At 42.4% G+C, this 20,141-nt stretch overlaps 3 protein-coding genes and 1 non-coding gene across 5 annotated transcripts in view; 3 read left to right on the top strand and 1 right to left on the bottom strand.

Annotated features, from left to right (window-relative positions):
• Positions 1-72: 72 nt before the first annotated feature.
• On the top strand, positions 73-6,386 carry fam122b (family with sequence similarity 122B). Of its 2 annotated transcripts, none has more exons than XM_035669053.1 (10): positions 73-1,166; positions 1,300-1,378; positions 1,465-1,518; positions 1,930-1,973; positions 2,097-2,151; positions 2,515-2,616; positions 3,195-3,280; positions 3,649-3,713; positions 4,021-4,117; positions 4,523-6,386. In XM_035669053.1, exons 1-10 carry the CDS (start codon positions 1,042-1,044, stop codon positions 4,659-4,661), a joined length of 846 nt encoding a protein of 281 aa, XP_035524946.1. In that variant the 5' UTR covers positions 73-1,041; the 3' UTR covers positions 4,662-6,386. The 2 variants fall into 2 exon arrangements, with proteins under 2 accessions (XP_035524946.1, XP_035524947.1); XM_035669054.1 differs by having other exon boundaries at positions 1,076-1,217.
• LOC118334135 lies at positions 2,255-2,402 on the top strand. Its single transcript, XR_004796998.1, has one exon. It is a non-coding gene; the product is annotated as a small nucleolar RNA U109 (small nucleolar RNA).
• Positions 6,387-6,724: 338 nt separating the features above from the next.
• On the bottom strand, positions 6,725-10,943 carry mospd1 (motile sperm domain containing 1). Its single transcript, XM_035669055.1, has 6 exons — positions 10,785-10,943; positions 9,232-9,531; positions 9,058-9,133; positions 8,617-8,849; positions 7,518-7,679; positions 6,725-7,411 (listed from the first exon to the last, which is right to left on the bottom strand). The coding sequence occupies exons 2-6, from the start codon at positions 9,383-9,385 to the stop codon at positions 7,380-7,382; spliced, it is 657 nt and encodes a 218-aa protein (XP_035524948.1). The 5' UTR covers positions 9,386-9,531; positions 10,785-10,943; the 3' UTR covers positions 6,725-7,379.
• Positions 10,944-13,096: 2,153 nt separating this feature from the next.
• ints6l (integrator complex subunit 6 like) overlaps positions 13,097-20,141 on the top strand; it is a gene marked incomplete in the record, with an annotated part of 10,527 nt that continues 3,482 nt past the window's right edge. The window contains 9 exon segments of the mRNA XM_035669260.1: positions 13,097-13,385; positions 13,541-13,618; positions 16,812-16,961; positions 17,980-18,069; positions 18,223-18,406; positions 18,495-18,623; positions 18,919-19,082; positions 19,438-19,590; positions 19,865-19,997. Of these exon segments, the coding sequence (XP_035525153.1) occupies positions 13,188-13,385; positions 13,541-13,618; positions 16,812-16,961; positions 17,980-18,069; positions 18,223-18,406; positions 18,495-18,623; positions 18,919-19,082; positions 19,438-19,590; positions 19,865-19,997 (1,279 nt within the window).

The raw sequence follows: 20,141 nt of genomic DNA, 5'->3' as shown, positions 1-20,141 counted from the left end.
GGACGTCTCGGCTAACGGAGCGATTTGATTGGACGGCTCGGCCAACGTTGAAAAAAAAGGGGGCGTGTAGTTTAGAGCTAGTGAGGAGCTAACTCCCTGTGTGTGTGTGTGTGAGATCTCCTGGCTCATTCTCGGCGGTACCTGCAGACAAAAACCGAAAAATAACAACCTGTAGAAGCGTTTTATGATTTACAAAAGATACGGATTCGGAGGTTTGCTTGTGTAGTAGCCGCCAGGCTGTTGGGACAGGAGCTCGTTAGTGAAATGGTGAACCCAGGGGCCGCAATCTGTGGGCTTAGCATTGTGGCTACTTGCGCTGGTGCTAACTTAGCTTAGCTTAGCTTAGCCTAGCCTAGCAGGCTAAGGTAGCTAAGCTGTGTTAGCCAGAAACTCGCGTTTATTTAGTTTTTTTTAAATATTTTTTTAACTTTAAATTCACCCAACAGCAGCGTCGTTGTATTGACGTCGCAAAAAAAAAAACGTCAAACTTTAAAAAGGCCTTTTTTCTTTTTTTTTGTAGTCGGGAGGGAAAAGCAGCTCGTTGGCTCTCGGCTAACGCTCAGCTAATTTACCGCGCTGCAATGCACAGAGAGGTCAGCGGCGTTTGAGTCGTCTCCCCTCGGGTCGGTCAGCCAGCAGTTACCGGGCATTGTGCGGTATGTGCAGCCACTGGCATGCTGAACATCCCTCAGGAACCGTAGTGGGGGGGTTGCCTGGTGAAAACGTTACAGACAACGTGAGCGCAGGCCGGTTTCTGACTGCCCGTGTAGTTGTGATATGAAGGCTTGTAGTTCGTGTGGTTGTTAAAAGTTAAAGCTGCTTCAAGCACTGGAGTTGTGCAGGCGACAGGGCCTTCACAGGGTGCTGGGGGTGTAGTTGTTCCTCCTCCACTGCGTTGTTTCACGACGCCTCTTTAAACATGTAAAAGTTGAAGCCAAAGTTTGCAGAGCCACGATGTAACATCACACTGAGCTGGTGGGTTTTTTTTTAAAGTGCATGCATTGGTGAGAAGGCGAGAGGTAGCAAAAACAATTAAAAAAAATGAACAATTCAGGAGTGTTGCCTCAAGAAAAGATGGAGCTGGATCTGGAAATCCCATCTTCGTTAGCGCAGAGCGATGGACACTTGAGGAGATCCAACAGTGCACCCATGATAAACGGCTTAAGGTTCAACAATACATGATATAGTTGCAAGAATTTACTGCACAATCTGTTCAAGTGAGTGTTGAACTGACCTCATGTGGGGGGGAGGAGGAAGAGACACATGACATATTGTTGGTGTGTGAATTTGTCATTCCAGTGATAACTCCCAAGTGTTCCAGAGAGAGGTCCTGCGTAGCCGGAGAAATAGCACTACAGTTGTGAACAGGCCCAACATGGTACAAAACTGTAACACACTCTTTTATTAAGAAGTCATTTGTGTCGTAATTGTTCAGCATTCAATGTTCAATGTGCTTCTTCACAGGTCCCTTCGTCACCCATTCGCGTCCCCAGCACCAGACTGCATCAGATAAAACAAGTAAGATGGTTTTTCCAACGTGTTTTTGGAGTGTTTCACGTTGGGGAAAAGGAGCATGTCAGACCGCTGTCTCCCTCTCGAGCCATAGGGAGTGATGGTGTCTAATACAACATGCAAGAGTAACAATTCCTGGAGTTCACAGGGCCATCGATCTTTTAGAGTTGATCATTTGGTAGTATCAGACTCCAACAGAGGGGAAAGGTCACGTTGGTGTCCGCTGGCTGACTCTAATCTCCATAAATAATGTGAAAAGGTTTCAGTTTTAGGTTTGTAGATGAGATTGGGGTTGTACCTCCTGACTCAAGCTGCAGTGGCATGAGATGAAATGTGTATTTGAATCAGTTTTAAAAACGCTACGCAGTTGGTGAAATAGGACTTTCTAACCATGAACCGTCTCGTGTGCTGTTGCAGGAGGAGGGTGTGGACGTGATGAACAGAGAGACTGCTCATGAGCGGTAAGCTGTGTATTAATGAAAGCAGTTGAAAGCAGAGAGCTGGTGGAATTATAACTTCAGTTGAAGGTGAAATGCTTTACGAGTATCAACTTATCCCTTGTTTTCTTATTTTTGTAAACACAGGGAAGTTCAAACCGCCATGCAGATGAGCCAGTCTTGGGAAGAAAGCCTTAGCCTGGTAAAGAAGGACCTCTTGATTACAGTTTGTCTAACCCCCACATCAGTGTTGTTATGATCTGTCCCTCTAAATCCTTGAAGCTGAACTCCGGTGTACCTTCCCACTGCATGTTTTGGCCGTGGGCCATTGTTGGTCTCTCGATCTCTGTGGAGAGAACAAGCACAAACATGCTAGATTAACACTCTGGGAGTTATCAGGGCCACCAGGTTCTGAAGGTCAGACTGAGTTGGTAGTATAATACTCCCACATGGGTTCTTTAATGTCTAATATCATTTGTATTGCCTCGCTAACGACAACGCGCTGTAAGGATGCGATGAAAGATGTAACTGCCATCAACGTCTTTTGCTGTTTGTTTGTCTTTAGAGTGACAACGATTTGGAGAAGTCCGCATCTTCGTCCCCGAAGCGCATCGACTTTGTTCCTGTGTCGCCGGCCCCGTCCCCGACCAGAGGGATCGGAAAAAAGGTACGTCTGACCTCGGTGTGTTTACATGCACGTAACCTGATTATACGCAGTAACCAGATGAAGGTAACAGTTAAAAGCATTTTCAGGATTTGCGGTAACTTGATTTTCCTAACAACCTGCAGTCAGGTTGATGAATGGATGTCTGTGTGGCTGCCTGCAGGAAGCAATTTATCAGCAACACAGAAACATGGCTCCTGTTGAGCTCTTTGGGTGAATTAGTTCATCAGTTTGCCACAGCTTAAGAAAATATTTCTTTTAATTCAAACCACACACCGGTGATTAGGGAACAGGACACTTCTTTGTGTTTGATTCATGCCCTTTGCTCCATATTTTGGGAGGAAAACAAGGTTCATACATGCTACAATAAAATAACCTGTCAGTCAGTTGGGTTGTTGCCTAATCTGTTTTTAAACCTTAATTGTACAAATATCTTCTTAAATGTACTAATACAACAGGAATGATGCTAAAAATGTTGCCTTAATCTGGGGCCAAGTACATTTTGGTGCGTTGATGCTGATGTCTTTTGACCTCATTCCCTTTTCGTCTGTATCTTTTTGATTTCACTTTCTTACAAGCAGCAGTGTTTCTCTCCTTCACTACAAATCCTTGTGAGCAGCAACGGCCTAACACCCAGCCCGATACCCAGCCCGACGCGACGCTTCAGGTGAGATCCAACTCCTGGAGTGATGGCTGCAGTTAATACCCTTTTATAATCTACCAGTGTCACTTTACTCTCGTTCTGATACAGGTCTGTTTGATTAGCATCTGTTTACTGTGAGGCTACAGTAGCACCAGATGGCTCCAATTTGTCTAATTTGTCCCTGGTGACATAGAACAGGTTTCCCGTTTGTCTTGTAGAAGCATTTCTATGCACTTTACAACTATTTATTGCCCGAATGTTAGATATGTTTATCTGTATGACAAATGTTAAGATGATATTTTGTACTGGTGTGTTTGTAACTAGCTGATGGCCGCTGGTAGTGGCTGCATTTTGAAATATACTGGTTTAACCGTGTTTTCTGTGCTCTTTAGCCGACGAAGTCAAAGCCCGATCAACTGCATCAGAGCCAGCATACTTGGGCCAATGAAACGCAAAGGTGAGATACCTCAGGCAAGAGTAACTGCAGCTTTAAGGTCAATTCAGAACACGTCTTTCTAATATTCATGCATTTGAATTTCTTGGTACATGAACACGTGACACTCTTCTGGTCACATGCAAAGTGTAATTCTTTAGTTTAACTATTGGAGACCACATTGGCTCTCTGGTAAAGAGCCGATAAGATCTGTTCTCTTATACTATCGGATTACGATTAGAATAAAACAAACTATTTCATCCGACTGTCCTTTTTAGATCAGTACACAGACTTTGTGTTTTCTGAATGTCAGGGTCTCTTTTCTCTGCAGGTGAGATGGAGACGGAGAGTCAGCCTAAGAGGCTCTTCCAGGGCACCACCACCATGCTGTCTTCTGATGTCTCCAACCTGTCAGATCTCGGTTCCTGGTAAGACTGTTGTGGATCAATAAATGCCCAAACAGCTGGTGAAAATTGAACTCCAGTGAATGCTCACCTTACCATGACACTCATTGACTTTCAACTACTGAAAACACAGCAGTTCTTAGTTTCAGGGGATTGTGCACTAATGAAAGCATAGTTACCCTAAAAATGTTAAAACAGTTCTACCTGGCATTTATGATGCATTTTTAACTCAACTCCCACTGTTTATTTAGCCCAACCACTATCCTTGTATGTAAGAATGTACATTTATATCTAATTCTTATTAATTCTTACTGGAGTCAGCAATGCTTTAGAGTAATATTGGGAATGCATAGACTATAATAGAGCAGTTGTGCCACAGTCACAATGACGACCGCCTGCAGTCCTGCTGAACTTGACTTCTTCTTTCAGTCACTCTCCAGATTTACTGGATGGCAGCCTCAGCAGCGTCGGCTCCTCCACCGACTCACCGGGCAAAATGGAGGGAGTGTCGCCCTCCTCGTCCAGCAACTCCCCCTTCGCTTCCCTCCAGGATTTGTCCCCAAAGTGAGCCTGGGAGAGCAAGAGACACTAGAAAGGACCGCCTCCAAAAAAGCCTCTCTCCAGGGAAGAAGTTTCCTTCTCAGACCCTCCATCTCACCATCGCCTAGATTTGGTTTAAGTGGAATTTTTCATGGGGTTTTCTCCGAGTGGCGGCTTTCATGGCTACGTTTTGAGGGTCTAGATATGTTTTTGAATTAAGGAAGTGAAAGCCATGGGTGAGTTTTTGTGTGTAAGAGATGAGCCTAGTGAAACTAGGAATGACTGAAGACACTGTGAGCACCAGCTGCTAGTAGATGACCTTGGATGGTGCTTGGCTTTCGTAGTGATATAAGTGGCTATACTTCAAATCTGTCCTACCAGTTCCCCTCACTGGAGAGAGACATTGAGCACTGGACAAATAAAATAAAAAAAGACTATTGGATGTGTACATTTCCCTGTTTTTGTGCTGGAAAACTTCTGTCCACAGGCCTTTTTGTATGTACGCAGTCTGCAGATTTTGTAAGAAAAGATTTAACTTATTGTTTTCCTGCTTGGTTGTAATTATGTACATATTAACCTTGTCAAATGTCGTACATAGTTTTAAGTTTGTGATTGGCTGTGAGATGAATGTGGGCACAAGTCTTCAACAGCAGAAGTTTTATTTGTAAAAGAACATGAACTACTTCTGGGGTACAACTATAGAGATTTCCTTACTGTCACACTGTAAGAGAAGTTATGTTTTCAGCAGATATTTTTATGATAGAGGCTGTGAACTGTGTATTTTTCTTTTCCTTTTTCAGTCTGACTTTTATGCCACCTTCCCCCATGAATTGCTGCAACTTTAATTGCCGAGTATGAGCAATTAATGCACCTAGCAGTTTATTACGGATGAAGTATTTTGATCATCACTGTTGGGCTTTCAACACTAAAGGTTCCTCTGTATCCTGTGTTCTTGTCAGGATGTTTTTGTAGATAAACAGAGTATCGAAATGAATCAGTTTTCTTTCTTCTGGCGAAATGTTCTTATTTATGGAAAGAAATGTTTATTATAAAAAAAATTGGATGGCGATAGGTTTCTATCCCCAGTAATAGAGAACCATTCGTGTTGTCATTTACACCAAATCAACTGACTGCTGGAACGTGAAGCAAAAACAAATTGGCACCGTCGCATTGTGAGTAAAGAGACTGCTGTTTCTGCTGTGGCTACGTTTTTATGAAAAGAGCTTTTTGCACAGAACACTCGATCCTGTAACGTTTCAGCCTGTGTATGAGCAGGGAAACGTAAAAAACAAGATCTTAAAAACAGTATAAAGGTTAAGCCTGTATTTTAGCACCTTGATTTGCTTTCAAATGTCGAGGCCCCAGTGCCCACACGACCTGTGTCACCCTTAGTGGCTCTGGAGCCTTTAATGTGTATGTACAAGAGGAAGTGATTGTAAATCATTTTATGGAAGTGTGCCCTTTTAAGTTAAACAAAAGCCTGGTTGCAGTTCATTTACTGAATGTCTTATTCCTTTATACAAAGTGGAAAAGCCTCCAGCTTGCCCTGCTGTTAAGATTTATTTTTTTCTCAAGTCATTTTATGAAGCGTTCAGGGCATGAATTTAGCAAATAATCTTATACTATACTGTATGTCTATAATGGAAAAGGCTGTAATCTACCAAGCTAGCTAACACCGTGCCCATGCTTGTGTCTTTTGTGATTGCAATCGTAGCAGACATCAGGACTAAATAAATTATTTCTTTATTATGTGTGTGTAGCTGTTTTGTGTTTTCTTGTCCTGAGCAATAAAACATACACATACTAATTTAAAATGTCAGCACTGCATCTGGGGCCAGAGTAGGAGTGTCATCCCCAACCCCTTATTTACTGCTGTGGGACCAAATGGTACGCAAGCGGTGGCAAATGATGCTGTTTTCAGTTGTCAAATCTGATAACATACAGCCCCGAGGGAGACTCGGATTATTTTCAGTAACCATCATAAAGCTAACAGAGGGCCTCATTGTTGTGCTGTGTGCTCTACACCCTCCTGACCCAACTTGTAAAGTGTAGAAAATAACCTGATGTTGCTCTATGAACATTATACCAGACTGCTGTATTGAGACTTTATTAAACGTTCAATGAAGCATCGATATAGTACGGCAAACAAACCATCTTTCCTTTGGTGACATGTAAAAGTATCGCACTGCTGGAAACAAATAAAAACTCCTCCAGATAAGGTATCCACACATGCAAATGACTGCATTCAGTCCTCAGAGTCTACACAAAAAATGCTTTAAAACATCAATATAATGACGGTTACAGGTGAATACCATAACAAAATTGTAATGGCCTTTATGTACATGTATCATGTCCGCTCGTCCTTCACACTCAAGTTAACCATATTCTGTTACATAATGGCAATAAAAATACAGACACAGGGAATATGAGGCCAGACAACACTTTGAATGGCCGCATGTTGCTTCACGGGCCCTGCTCAGGGCCAGACATTTGACATTCACACTGGAGGTCTACGCTTTTTGCATCAGTTCGGCATTGTGTCAACGTATGTATTCACACAAGTATGTATTCACACAAGTATGTGGATTTGAAAACAAGTATACTAAAATGTATTTTTCAGAGTTTCGGGTGACTTGACTACCCCGTCCCCCTGCTGTCAGTACTCATTGAAGCGTAGCAGTGCCTCCGGTGTGAGAATGTTCTCCTGTTTAGATCATTTTCACTCCTCCTCGCGGCTCACAGCACGTCATGTGCGCAGGATGACCATTGTAAGAAGACCTAAAATGTAACAAGAAACAAAAGTGAGTGATGCTGTCCATGTCATAAACAGAATTATTAACATACAATGCAAACCTCATTCTGTCCTAGCCCTGTATTTACTCACCAAGAACATAAGCAGCTACAAGTTTCTTGTTAACACTTAAGTGGAGGTAGACAGGCACAGTCGATTCTTGCTCGCCCAGCGTCGGGAGCATCAGGGCGGCCATACACACCAGCCCCAGCAGCACCGTCAGCAGACTGGGGCCTCCAGCAACAGGACGGCTCTCTGTCATCACACACACAAACATATGTGTACACTGTCATCAGGAGCATCACTCAGAGTTAATGTGTCTTCCAGTACTGACTGACCCCAGCCTGTCTGTGGCTCTTAGCCCCAAGCCCACTGAAGACATAAACCTGTAATAATGGGTCGGGAATATATACTTTCATTTTATAGAAGGCTGTATAATTTTCTAGAACAGCTGGGCATTGTTGGTTTGCTTTATTTTTTATTTTATTTTAATTTATTTTGTGCAATCACTACTGTTTTACTGTAGTAGTATTTTGTTTTTGTTTTTCTTTACTACTGGCTGTAGGTACAAAGAAGCATTTCACTGTGCATTGTACTATGTATAACTGTGCATGTGACAAATAAATCTCTCTTATCTTTTTGTTGGCAATACAAAATATACTGAAAATCACAAGACTTATATCCCTTAACAAGCAAATCTTAACATACAAAAGATAACTATGCACTCAGAATAGCAAAACATTTCTGCACGTGCTGATAAAAGTGAAGAGTGAATACTCTACCACTTCAGTATTAGTGTTTTATTAAGTAAATTTTAGGATTTGGCTCATAATTCAACTGTAAATAACAGTCTGACAGTGATTATCTGCACAATTACCTACCTACTGTTTTGATAGCATGAAAGTTGTGTTTTGGTTTACAGAAAAAGATGTAACTATGTACGCAACAATCTGAATAGGGAGCGGGTAAACAGTAAACACCTACCAGGAGACGATTATAACATGTTCTTATTGTTATACTATGTTTGTAAGACGAATAACTTATTTTATACTAGATAAGACAAAAATGTTCACGGGCCACAAAAAGCAATGTAACCCACCATGTCCTTAAACAGTAAAAAGTTCCTAGAATTGAGCTTATGAGCAGTTGGCGCCATCTAGTGATCACACCCTGCAACAGTCTTTCATCCTACCTGTCTGAAATGCAGTCTGTTCAAAAAACTCGCTGTCTGCAAACTGCTCTTTGATTCTGCGCTCCTCATCTTGGGGCCGGGGGCTGGGCGGCTCCTGTGAGGCCGAGGGGCGGAGTGTGGCTGTCACCTCTTTGCGACCCAGAGCTTTCCGCTGACTCTGCTCCGACACCTGCAGTCGGAACTTGTCGTACACCCCGTAATGGCATGCCCGCACATCTCTGTGTCTGATTACTCTGCGTGGACACAGAAAGTCAGACAGACTCTTTACTTGAGCAGATGGTAAAGTCGGCTGTGTAAACAACCATCTGACACGTCGATATTGGGCAAAGTAAGCAATAAACAGTAAAAAACATGGACGGGAATCCACAGAACAACAAGGTAGATTAGGAATTTAGGTGCTTTATCACTACACGACAAAATAATGAGTCCAAACAAACTCACATGTCAACACAACACTGTGGCTTGACGGCTCCGGTGGCATCCACCACAGTGTACTTGTTTGGCGCTGTGCACAGCACTAAGAAAAAAGAAAAAAAGACATAAAACAGATTAGTTTGATAACAAAAATAACACAGCATACATGGAAACCCAAACACACAGACTCTTCCCACTGACCTTTAAACTTGAGCGCGAACTCATAGGGGTTGTAGAGGGTGAGCACCTGCTTGTGAGACGTCTGCTCATCTGCGTAGAAGACGAGCTCAGTGGGGAACACGAACACGGGAAGGCTTCCTTCCACCAGCTCAGGCTGTCGATGCTGCTGCTGCATTGGCTCCAGCTGAGCTCTTCCCCTTCCCCGTCCACGGTCTGCCTGGGCCCCCCACGCCTCTCTCCACAAACTATCAAGCTGTGTAAACTCCCGTTAGGTGGAGATGGCACTTCCCGCTCTCATGGCCTCAGGGCAATGGCACGGTACTGTGGAGACACACAGGCGACGCTCACGTTTAGGTATGTATCTACATTCAGTGACTTTCGATATCTATTCCACCACATTTCATGAGGAAATGTTGCATTTGTTGTTCCATTTATATCTACTTTATATCTTATTTTTGAATCTGTTCTTAAGGTCAGGGTTTTAATTTTAGTAATTAAAAATGTAACATGTTAGTATCTTGAATATGCTACTCGATGCTTGAATTCCTACTATATCTACTACTATCTTACTAGTATTATCTATCTATCTATCTATCTATCTATCTAACAGCTGTTGTTTCTAGTTACTCTGCACCTTAATATTTTATATGTGACAAATATAATGAAGCTTACAGTATATTCCACTTCACCTAGAGCCCAACTGATGCTGGACTTTTGAGGACAACACCAATGTGGACATCTGAGAGCTTAAAAGTGGTAAACAATGCAATGTAATCCAAACCATCTGGAATGCAGCTCTGGCATTTCAGTACCACAATGTCTTGTTACTGGTTTCCTGGTATACGGGTGTCTAATCTATCAGTCTAGCTCTTCTTCCAGTTACACCTCACTGTTACTGCAGGCAGATTCACAGTAACACTGACTCTGAAAGGGCCCATTCTGCAGAACTGTGCAGTACATGATCTAACTTTGAATGCAGCATTGTGTTAAATCATTGGATGCATTCAGGTACATTCAGTAAGCAGGGCAACGGGATTGTTGTTGTTGTTGTTATTGTTATTGTTCGAGTTCAACAATAACAACAGCATTACTCCATGTGGCTGCTCACGTGTGTTTACATGGTTACGTTGGAGCTCGAGGAACCTGTCTCGTGGTGTCGCAACACTTTTTGTTTCGTTACACAAATAAAAGCACGATGAAGTCTTTGTACTGACAGCAGCAACGCTTCATTCAGGGGTTGTTTACCACCGGAGGGGGTATTTATCTCACGGTTCGGACGCGAGGCCAGCTTTAGATGCGTATTTAAATTAAGTTTATGCATAAATAAAAAGTCAGCTGCCTTTAAACTGCAGCGTTATAAATGCAGCAACCAGGACAACACGTGTGGGGAGCCTCCACCTGAACACTTTAAAGACATTAGTTTGCTCTGTTATTGTAATAAAACATCATTCCCCCCCCCCACCCACCAGATGTTAGCTCGTAGCCACCTATCGTTGTGTAAACGCAGTGTCACCGCCGCCAATAACACCCGGAGCCGTTTCACTCGCGGCTCCACACCGAGAGCGGCTCTGTACCTGGCTGTCAGCGGGCGGGTTCGGGTACCATCGGTGCCGTCGGCGGGTTGTTTGTGCTCCCGATCAACAACCCTCTTGTTGTTGTTTCTTTGTCAATAGGCTGCGGACCTCGCGGTGCATTCTGGGGGCGGGCGGATGGCGAAACGCTACGTGCAAAGACGTCAGCGAAGCAGGACGTAATGACGCAGCCCGTCGTAACCCCGCAACGTGCCGTGCATTTAACGCACAGAAACCACGCACATAAACGCGTGCACTGCTCCGGGATTAGTGTGCTGAGTTGATTCTTCCTGATGATTTTATAAAAGATTAAAAAATATAACTACTTTATATGATTGGCTGTAGGTTGGAGCGCATTAGGATATTTGGCAGAAAAGAAGCTAAGAAAAACAATATGTGTTGTACTTGTTACTTGTTTTTCAGTGGCAGCAAATAAAGAACAAACAAGTGCAATCATTAATAGTTCTACTAAACAGTGTTTACTATCACTATTTGCTCTTATTGTTACATTTTGTACGCTGTAAGCTGAAAACCGGTCCAAGAAAGACAAAAAGCTTTATGTTGCTACAGGCCTTATGTATACTATGACTTTCACTGACCTCTGAATCTATGAAGTGCTTTTTTTTAATCTCTTTTTGGATTATAGGTTTTAAGTTATAAATAATATAAATTTGAGGTTATACGTGATTTAATTACAAGGTGTTTTATTAAGTGTTACTGTAGGAATACTCTTTAATGTAACAGCAATGCTGCTCTCCAGTGCTGTCGGATGTATTAATAGTAGAGAGAATATGCAGCAGGCCTACAGGCGGTACTTGTTGTGGTTTTACAGGTTTACAGATGACCAATGTTATATTTGCAATACTATTTTTGTGGTGGGCTTTTTAAATATCTAAATATTTGTATGTTCTGTGTCTACTCTGTTTGTTTCTACCTAAATGTGCATTTCTTGTAATTCTGCCCTCGCAGCACACAATGCAGACAGTGTAGCACTTGATTCACAGACTTAAACACTGTCCAACTTAAATATTATGGGTTACTGGACCATGTGGCTGCTTTAGAGTCGGAAGGACGGAGCTTTTGTGGCGCCTTGAACGCGTCAAGAGAGTGACAATAGAGAGAAACACAGAGTGTGTGTGTGTGTCTGTCTGTGTGTGTATGTTTGATGTGTGTGTGTGTGTGTGTGATGTTGTGTAGGGGGGGCAGGTATGTGAGGGTATTGGCCACACATTTGATTTGGTCCTCTAATATGATTTATACAGTTGACTCTCTATTTGTGTTCTAAAATAAGGAAGATAGGCATTATAGAATAGATAGATAGATGATAGATAGATAATGATATAGATAGATAGATAATAGATAGAAGATAGATAGATATAACTTTAATTGTCCCAAGCTGGTAAATTGCAGTGTCACAGCAATTAAACACAGTAAGCAACACCAATGAATTAAAGAATGAAATGCCATATCATAAAATGTTAAATAAATGTAGTGCAATTATTATATGATTATGCATGATCACACACACGCAACCACACACCACACACACAACACACAACACTTCTCTCACACACACACACACAAATCCATAAATAAAATTTAAAATTAAAATAAATATATAATATCCGACCATTAAGCCACACACAACATATACGCGCACACAACACACACATATACTACACACGCACAACCAGACACACATATACACACACTCCTCACACACAACCACACACAACACAGACCACAGACACAGACCACTACACACATAACACACACTTCACACACACACAGACATCAACACACATACTCCACTCACATCACTCACACACAACACACACAGACACATCACACACATACCAGACACCACAGACACACAGACCACACACCACACAGACACACACACACACACAACACGACAACACACACACACAGAACAAACTCACACACTCTTCACACACACAAACACACAACAACACACACACTCTCTCACACAACATCTCTCACACGCACACTCTCCACAAACACACTCTCTCACACACACACACTCAACACACACACACACACCATCTCCTCACAACCCACCCCTCAAAACACACACACACACACAACACAACACACACACACACACACAACACAACCAACAACACCAACACAACACACACACACACACACAGCAAAGCGGATGCACCCGTAGTCTCGACCTTGCTATATATACTTCCCCAGCGAGGGGGGGGGCGGGGCCAGTGGAATGCGGCTCGTCCAATGGCGCGGCAGTGGAGCGGACGGGGCGTTCCATTCGGTTAGGAGCAGAAGTTGAACAGCGCGAGCCTCCAGAAAGGCAGAGAGAGAGAGAGCAGAGGCATCGGCCCTCTACCGGAGGGGGGGCTTATTATAACAAATATACACATGTGTGAACGCTTTGGCCGCACGATAGGTCATATGTGGATAACAGTTATTTTTAGAAAAGCATACAACTGCGGCGTTACATTTAAAATGCCTATTTTACTTTTCCTGTTAGACACGTCCGCCTCTATGAATCAGCGCACTTATTTGGGTACGACGTATCTGGACGTTGCTAAAGGCGCGGTTGAGGTCTTTATGAAGGTAAAGAAAAACGATTTTTTTTTCACCCCGACTTTTTTTTTTTTTTTACAGCAAGTATATGTTGCACCTTTGGAAGAGCTTAGGGTTTCCTTTGGGGCAAGATTGGTCGAAATTAATATATGTTGTTTTTGGTTTTCTTATATTTTTTTTGACAGCTGCGTGCCCGAGACCCGGCTAGTAGAGGCGACAGGTACATGCTAGTTACATACGATGATCCACCGTACGGAGTGAAGGTAATTAGACAACTGATACCATTTTTTTTTTTTTTTTTTACATATTTTCTGTCAGACTTTTATTGTCCTTCTGGTTTTTTTGTAGTCAAAAGTGTTGGGCGGCTTCCCGGTGGCGCAAAAATAAAACAAAAAAACAGCTATTTTCTTTTTTTTTTGTTTTTTAATTCTGCTCCAAACACCCGCAGACCGGAGCTTGCACTGCCTCCGACCATCCAGCGGACATTTTGCTTTTGTGTTGAGGAAAGTCTCGGGCGTCGAGATGGAGGCGGGGAGATTTATTATCGCCTGTGACGTCGCTCTTTTTTTTTTTTGAAAGTGCCGTGTCTCGATTGGTCAAGAAGCCCGCCAATCACCTTCGACCCCGCCCCTTCCATCATCCACGCATTGCCATTGGTCAATCCGGGCTGAAAGTTGATAAGCCCTCTTCATCATTAGTTTTTATTTATTTATTATTATTTTTTTTATATTTGTGAGTTCGCTAGAAGCGAATTATCATTATTCATATTATAATTATTTGCCATGCCGACTTTATGACCATTATGGCCCACCATACAAACAACCTAGTTTTCATGCACACACAACATACAACCTGTGAATCACTGCAATAATTTCAGGGGTTTCATGTCAGCAAAGCTATCCTCACTACTAATCTGTTGACTTGTTTTATGACTTGGCACACATGTCTCACTGAGCTTTCTCATGCCCAATAAAATATAGTCTTTAGTACCCACATGAACCCCTGAAGTCCCTGATCTGCTTCAGTGGCTGGTTTGTATTAGAAAGCTCCTGGCAAACAACACTGTACTTCTCTCAACACAATATGCCGAGTACTTACTCCACCCCTTGTCATTAATGCTTGAAGGCATATAGAATATTTTGCTTTCCTTTTATAAAGTCACATTTTGTTGTTTGCATGCCTCACGACCAAATCACCAAATGCCAGAGCTGGAAAGTAATCAGTTACTTCATCTTTAATAGTAGTTGCTGCTCTGAGAGTTTAGAGGATCGATACAGAGGCATATCTACATAGTGCAAGTAAAAAGGTACTCAAATGTTGTTGTCGGAGATCAATTTCAGTGTAGTTTGTTTCACCTCTCCAGCAGCTGCGGCTCTCTGAAGAGCGCCAGAGCAGAAGTGACGATATTACTTTCTCTCTCGTGATAATTGAGTACAAACTGTATAACAATATAGTACATTTCACACTCTGTGTATGTGCCAGGGTATTAGGGAAGCCACAAAGACAATGGAAATGTGTGAATAATTAAACATGTGCTCACAGTGAGAATATAGGAGGAAAATAGAGTTCATAGATGCTCAAATACATAATTTTTTATTTTAGTAGCTGATTAAACGTTCTGCAGTCAATTAATATTATATTTGAAAATATTAAACTCACTATTATTTATGTATTAAATACTTTTAAACAGTCTGTTATTGACATTCTGGGGCTTTTTATAATTTAACTTTAATTATATTTTAACTTTAATTATATTTTAACTTTAATTATATTTTACTTACCTGCAGTATTTTGGGTAAATTCATATAAAATTAAGTGTTTTTTTGCATAATGTAACACTAACTTTTTATAGATAAGCAGATCTACTTTCCTTTTCTCAAAAAATATCTTAATCAAACATTTATAACAGAACTTTAATATCAATATTGTGTATTTAGCATACTTTCAACACTCTTTAGACATAACTAAAACACAGATAAGTGTGTGTAGTGAGGGGTTTTCTTTCCCAATTAACACATGTACAGTCTTGCTCAGTGTTAATGTTTACAGCTGTGCAATATCTGGCTCAGTTTGACCTCCAAGTGGACCACTTTGAGCTCGCCACCTAAAACGTTATTGCATCATTTTTATCCTGCTAGGCGGATGTGTAGGAGTGTGTCATTCACGTAATGCTTCCCTACTTCAGTCAGTCACTGCCCCTGCAGTCCAGGATCGTTGTTTGGTACGTCCCACTAAAACAGTGTTGTGTATAACATCTCAGCCAAATGCTTCAACTGATCTCATCCTCGCATTAAATCATCCAGGTGCTGCTCAAGTGCTTTCCCCTTTGTTGTAAAGTCCTGTCCTCAACTTCTCTTCCTCCAGCTCTTCCGCTCTTCGTTCGCCCTCTCCTTTGTTGTTCCTGCCTGCTTTGTGCATCGAGGATTATGATGAAAGGACAAGGTTATACTGAATGGGGCTACTCTGATTGCACAGTTACAGAGGCAATAAATTGTTGATGTAGAGCGAGCGAGCGAGAGGAGGTTGGGCGAGAAGAAAATAGAAATATCCTGAAGTCTGAATTATTGAGTGCGAGCTAAGCCTTGCATTTCTGCTGGCCTACACGACAGTCTACGTCTGGGTTATTACTTTTCGACTAAGACTGAGTGTATTTCCACCTTCAGTTTTACCTCACTGCTCAGTAATGTCGCTTGTATGACTGTGTAATATTTATCTAACGTCACTCATAAAGCACTTTTCCTAGAAATTCCACATTAATCATGGCTTTGGAATGATATCCCAGGATTATCCCAAAAACCTGGCCACCGTCCTGATTCAGAGCCTACGTGCTGATGAAGTTTTTCCCCCTCTCACCCTTCATCTCTCTGTGTGTGTGTCTCTAGCCTCTCCTCCTGTTTCCCCTGATAAGGGATGTGGTAAACTTGCAGGTCATCTTTAGATTAGGCGTGCAGCTGCAGTTGTGAGGTCCGAGAGAAGTCCCACACCCACATCCTCTCCTGTGGGAGTGTATCGCTGTCAGGAGAGGACAGGCTGCAGTGGGAAGTGTATTTTTGGATGCTTGTCATGTATGAAATTAGACTCTTTCTTAAACAGCCCCATCCAGCTCAAATGTGGGCCCGCTTTTCAACAATATTATCTTCTATTTCCAGAGCTTGACACAACCTGATCTCATTTTATGGTTACTATTATGTCATGCTGCACATAATCAATGGATTGCTAGTGCATAAACTGCTTTTTACCAAAGGTGGCAGTCATATGCTTGACATGAATGAGTTTGTGGTCGTCAGTGAACAAAACTTGTTCTGTTTTCTTTGTAATTACAGTATGGGTATCTGTGGGTGTGGATCTATTTTGGTTTGTGGCTCTTCACTGTGACTCCAGGCTTCCTCTGCTCCTGTGTTGTACGGCAGTTTTCTGTGCAGAGCATTCAGTATACTGTCAATGTATGTATTTCAGGCAGGCTGGAAGGAGAACCATGCCACCTTCATGTGTGAGCTGAAGAACCTGCAGGCATCTGGGCTGACTACGTTAGGTCACGCCCTCCGCACAGCCTTTGACCTGCTGAACCTCAACCGCCTCGTCTCAGGCATCGACAACTACGGACAGGTACTGCAGAAGAATTACTCTCCGTAGGGTTTCAAGCGTTATTACTTTTGGTCCTTTTAATTAATACTCACTGATGTGGCCGTATGAAAAAAAACAAGTTAATCTGTGGTTTTATTTTTGTTGTTGACAGTATGAGATTAGATACACATTCAACACCTTATACACACTGACTGACAAGACAGTGACATGCTATACTTTGTTATCATTTAGGGGTGGATTGGTTGTGATTGTCAAGAACTTCTTTATATTTTTTTTCACACTAGACAAAATTAGTTCTGACAAGCAACTGCGTGTGGAAACAAGGCTTTTCTGATCCAGCTAACGCTTACAGTATATGTGGACTTTTCCCGGATAAATCAAGGTTTTGATAATGTTTGTGACAAAGCTTTCATCTGGCAGTCCTTTATTCCTTTACCTGGAGACAAAGAGAATAATATTGACTTTTGATTGCAACTTAATCCACTCTGTCTTGCCTCAGTTAGCACTGTCGTCAGCTCCTCACACACATCTTTCCTCCAAACTCCTGCTTGAAGGCAGACATAGATGACTACACCCAAGCAGGGATAGAGGTTACGTGCATGCTGTGTGTGTAGCATGGAGTGTCTGTGTGTTTGAATGAGACGAGGCTGACCCTGCAGCACAGTGGTAGAGGCCTCTGTCCTTAACGAGGAACACAAGGACACTCTGCAGCTTACAGCTACAAGATTACAAGCTGCAACACACAGTCCATATTAGTACCCAGGAGGTTATCAGAGCTGTGATGCTAATACCATACTAATTACTGTGTCTAGGTGGACCTCTGCTTAAACGGTATACTTGTATTTTGCCTGTATTTAATCCTGTAAGACCAGTTACATGTTGTGTTATAGAAAGTGGGAATCTCTTCGAGACACAGAACCCAGAATGATGTTTTTTGGTCTGGAACATAAAGAAAAGACAGCAGGCTAGTGACGATAATCTGGGTCACTGTTTTCTTCAACTTGGATTTAACTGCTGAATGTTACTGTTTCCCTCTCAGGGCCGTAACCCCTTCTTCCTCGAGCCATCTGTGATCATCACTATCACTGATGGGAACAAGCTTACACACAGCTCTGGGGTGCCAGATGAGGTGAGAACACAAACAAATGCAGTAGTGAGGCTATGTACTTGGTTTGTAGTAAAGTAAAGACACAACTAAGATTTGTAAAACTGTGCAAATGGGGACCGATGGCAGTTTTCACATATAAAACTCCTTTCTTTCTTCACCCTGTGTGTTGTGTAGCTGCACCTGCCTCTGAACTCTCCGTTGGCAGGCAGTGAACTGACCAAAGAGCCTTTTCGCTGGGACCAGCGTCTCTTTGCATTGGTGTTGCGGCTGCCAGGAGCAGCCACACCAGACAACGAGCAGCTTGGCAGTGTTCCCACAGATGAGTCTGCCATCACCCAGATGTGTGAAGTCACTGGAGGTTTGGAATATTCTTCTTTTGGTGCCCCAACGTGGGTCCTGTATTCACACCACCATTTATTTTTCCTAATCATCCTGCTTTCCCTCAGGGCGATCGTACTGTGTGCGGACACAGAGGATGCTGAACCAGTGTCTGGAGTCTCTGGTCCAGAAGGTGCAAAGTGGTGTTGTCATTAATTTTGAGAAGACAGGACCAGATCCGCCTCTCGTTGGGGAAGGTGAGTTGACACACAGTCAATTTAAATAGGTTTCTGAACACATTATCTCATCACATTTCATAAAGTAAGTTAGAGCAAAACACTGAGGGCAGTAAAACTTCTGAAAGCAGAACAGAATCTTCTTATCCTGGATAACCACAGGGCAGTTTTACAGTAAAAGGAGAACTGAGTGCATATTCTAGATCAGCCAAATATAAAGCAGTATAAAAAGCAGAAAAGGCTGCTGAGATATTTTGACTCACACTGCTTTATCTGTAAAAGGAGAGAATTATATTGTGTCTTTATGGTTTTACAGACAACGCAGTGGAGTCCAGTCGTCCTGTGTCATCCTTCAGCCAACAGCCGTGGCACAGTTGTCACAAACTCATCTATGTGCGACCGAACCCGAAGACAGGGGTTCCGGTCGGGCATTGGCCCATACCAGAGTCCTTCTGGCCGGACCAGAATTCTCCCACCCTGGTAAGCAGAGAGAAGCTGCGTACATAGACGATGCATTGATACCCCAGACTGTATTTGACATTATACTGATAGTGTGTGTGTGTGTGTATCTCTGTAGTCTCCCAGCAGAGACACATTTACACAAACTTTCTCTTTTACTGTCACTTTATCTCTCTTTCTCTCTTTTATTGGCAGTCCTCTTTTTCTCTAGCTGACATGAGCCAGTAACTTTGACTTACAGCCAATATAATCAACTCTGCAAACTCATTCTGTGTATGCCATTATCTGTGGAGTGGCAAAGACATTACATTGGTCCATACCACATAGATAAACATGTCAAACAATTTCTTCACTTATCTCCATCTCCTGCTCCCAGCCCCCTCGCTCTGCACATCCCATGGTGCGTTTCTCGTGTGTGGACTGTGAGCCCATGGTGATAGACAAGCTTCCCTTTGACAAGTATGAACTGGAGCCATCTCCGCTCACCCAGTACATTTTGGAAAGGAAGTCTCCACACATGTGCTGGCAGGTATGGTAGATAATCACACACCCATCAGCTCTGTTGGCTTGTTTTTACTGTCACTGCTGTTGCCTCTACGACTTTGATTGAAAAACAGGAATAATGAGGCTGCTAGCTTTATTCAGAATGTCTTTTCACCTTTTGCTGTTTATAGTTGTGAATTAGTAATGAGCCTCACTTATGAAGGTGGTCACGAAGCACATATCTACAACGTTTTCTAAAGTAAATTTTTTACACTCAGAAAACTAAATTGTATTTGATTTCCTTTTTGTTTTCTCCTCAGGTGTTTGTTAGCAGCAGTGCAAAGCAAAATGACCTGGGACAGCCATTTGGTTACCTTAAAGCCAGCACCACTCTCACCTGTGTTAACCTGTTTGTCATGCCTTACAACTACCCAGTCCTTCTCCCACTCCTCGGTAAGACATATAGCAGTAAACTTCTGGGTCAGTAGGTCTGAGCTGTTATTAAATTTAAAAAGCTTTCCTTTTCTGGGTCGCTTTATCATCTGTAATTCCCCCCCCGTCATCTTTAGCTATAAAAATAATCACAAGTAACAGGCT

This window comes from Morone saxatilis, unplaced genomic scaffold (assembly GCF_004916995.1).
Source record: "Morone saxatilis isolate NCDOM2014 unplaced genomic scaffold, NCSU_SB_2.0 Contig22, whole genome shotgun sequence".
Lineage (NCBI taxonomy): Eukaryota > Metazoa > Chordata > Actinopteri > Moronidae > Morone > Morone saxatilis.
Note: the sequence above shows the minus strand (reverse complement) of the source record. Positions and strands in the feature narration are given on the sequence as shown.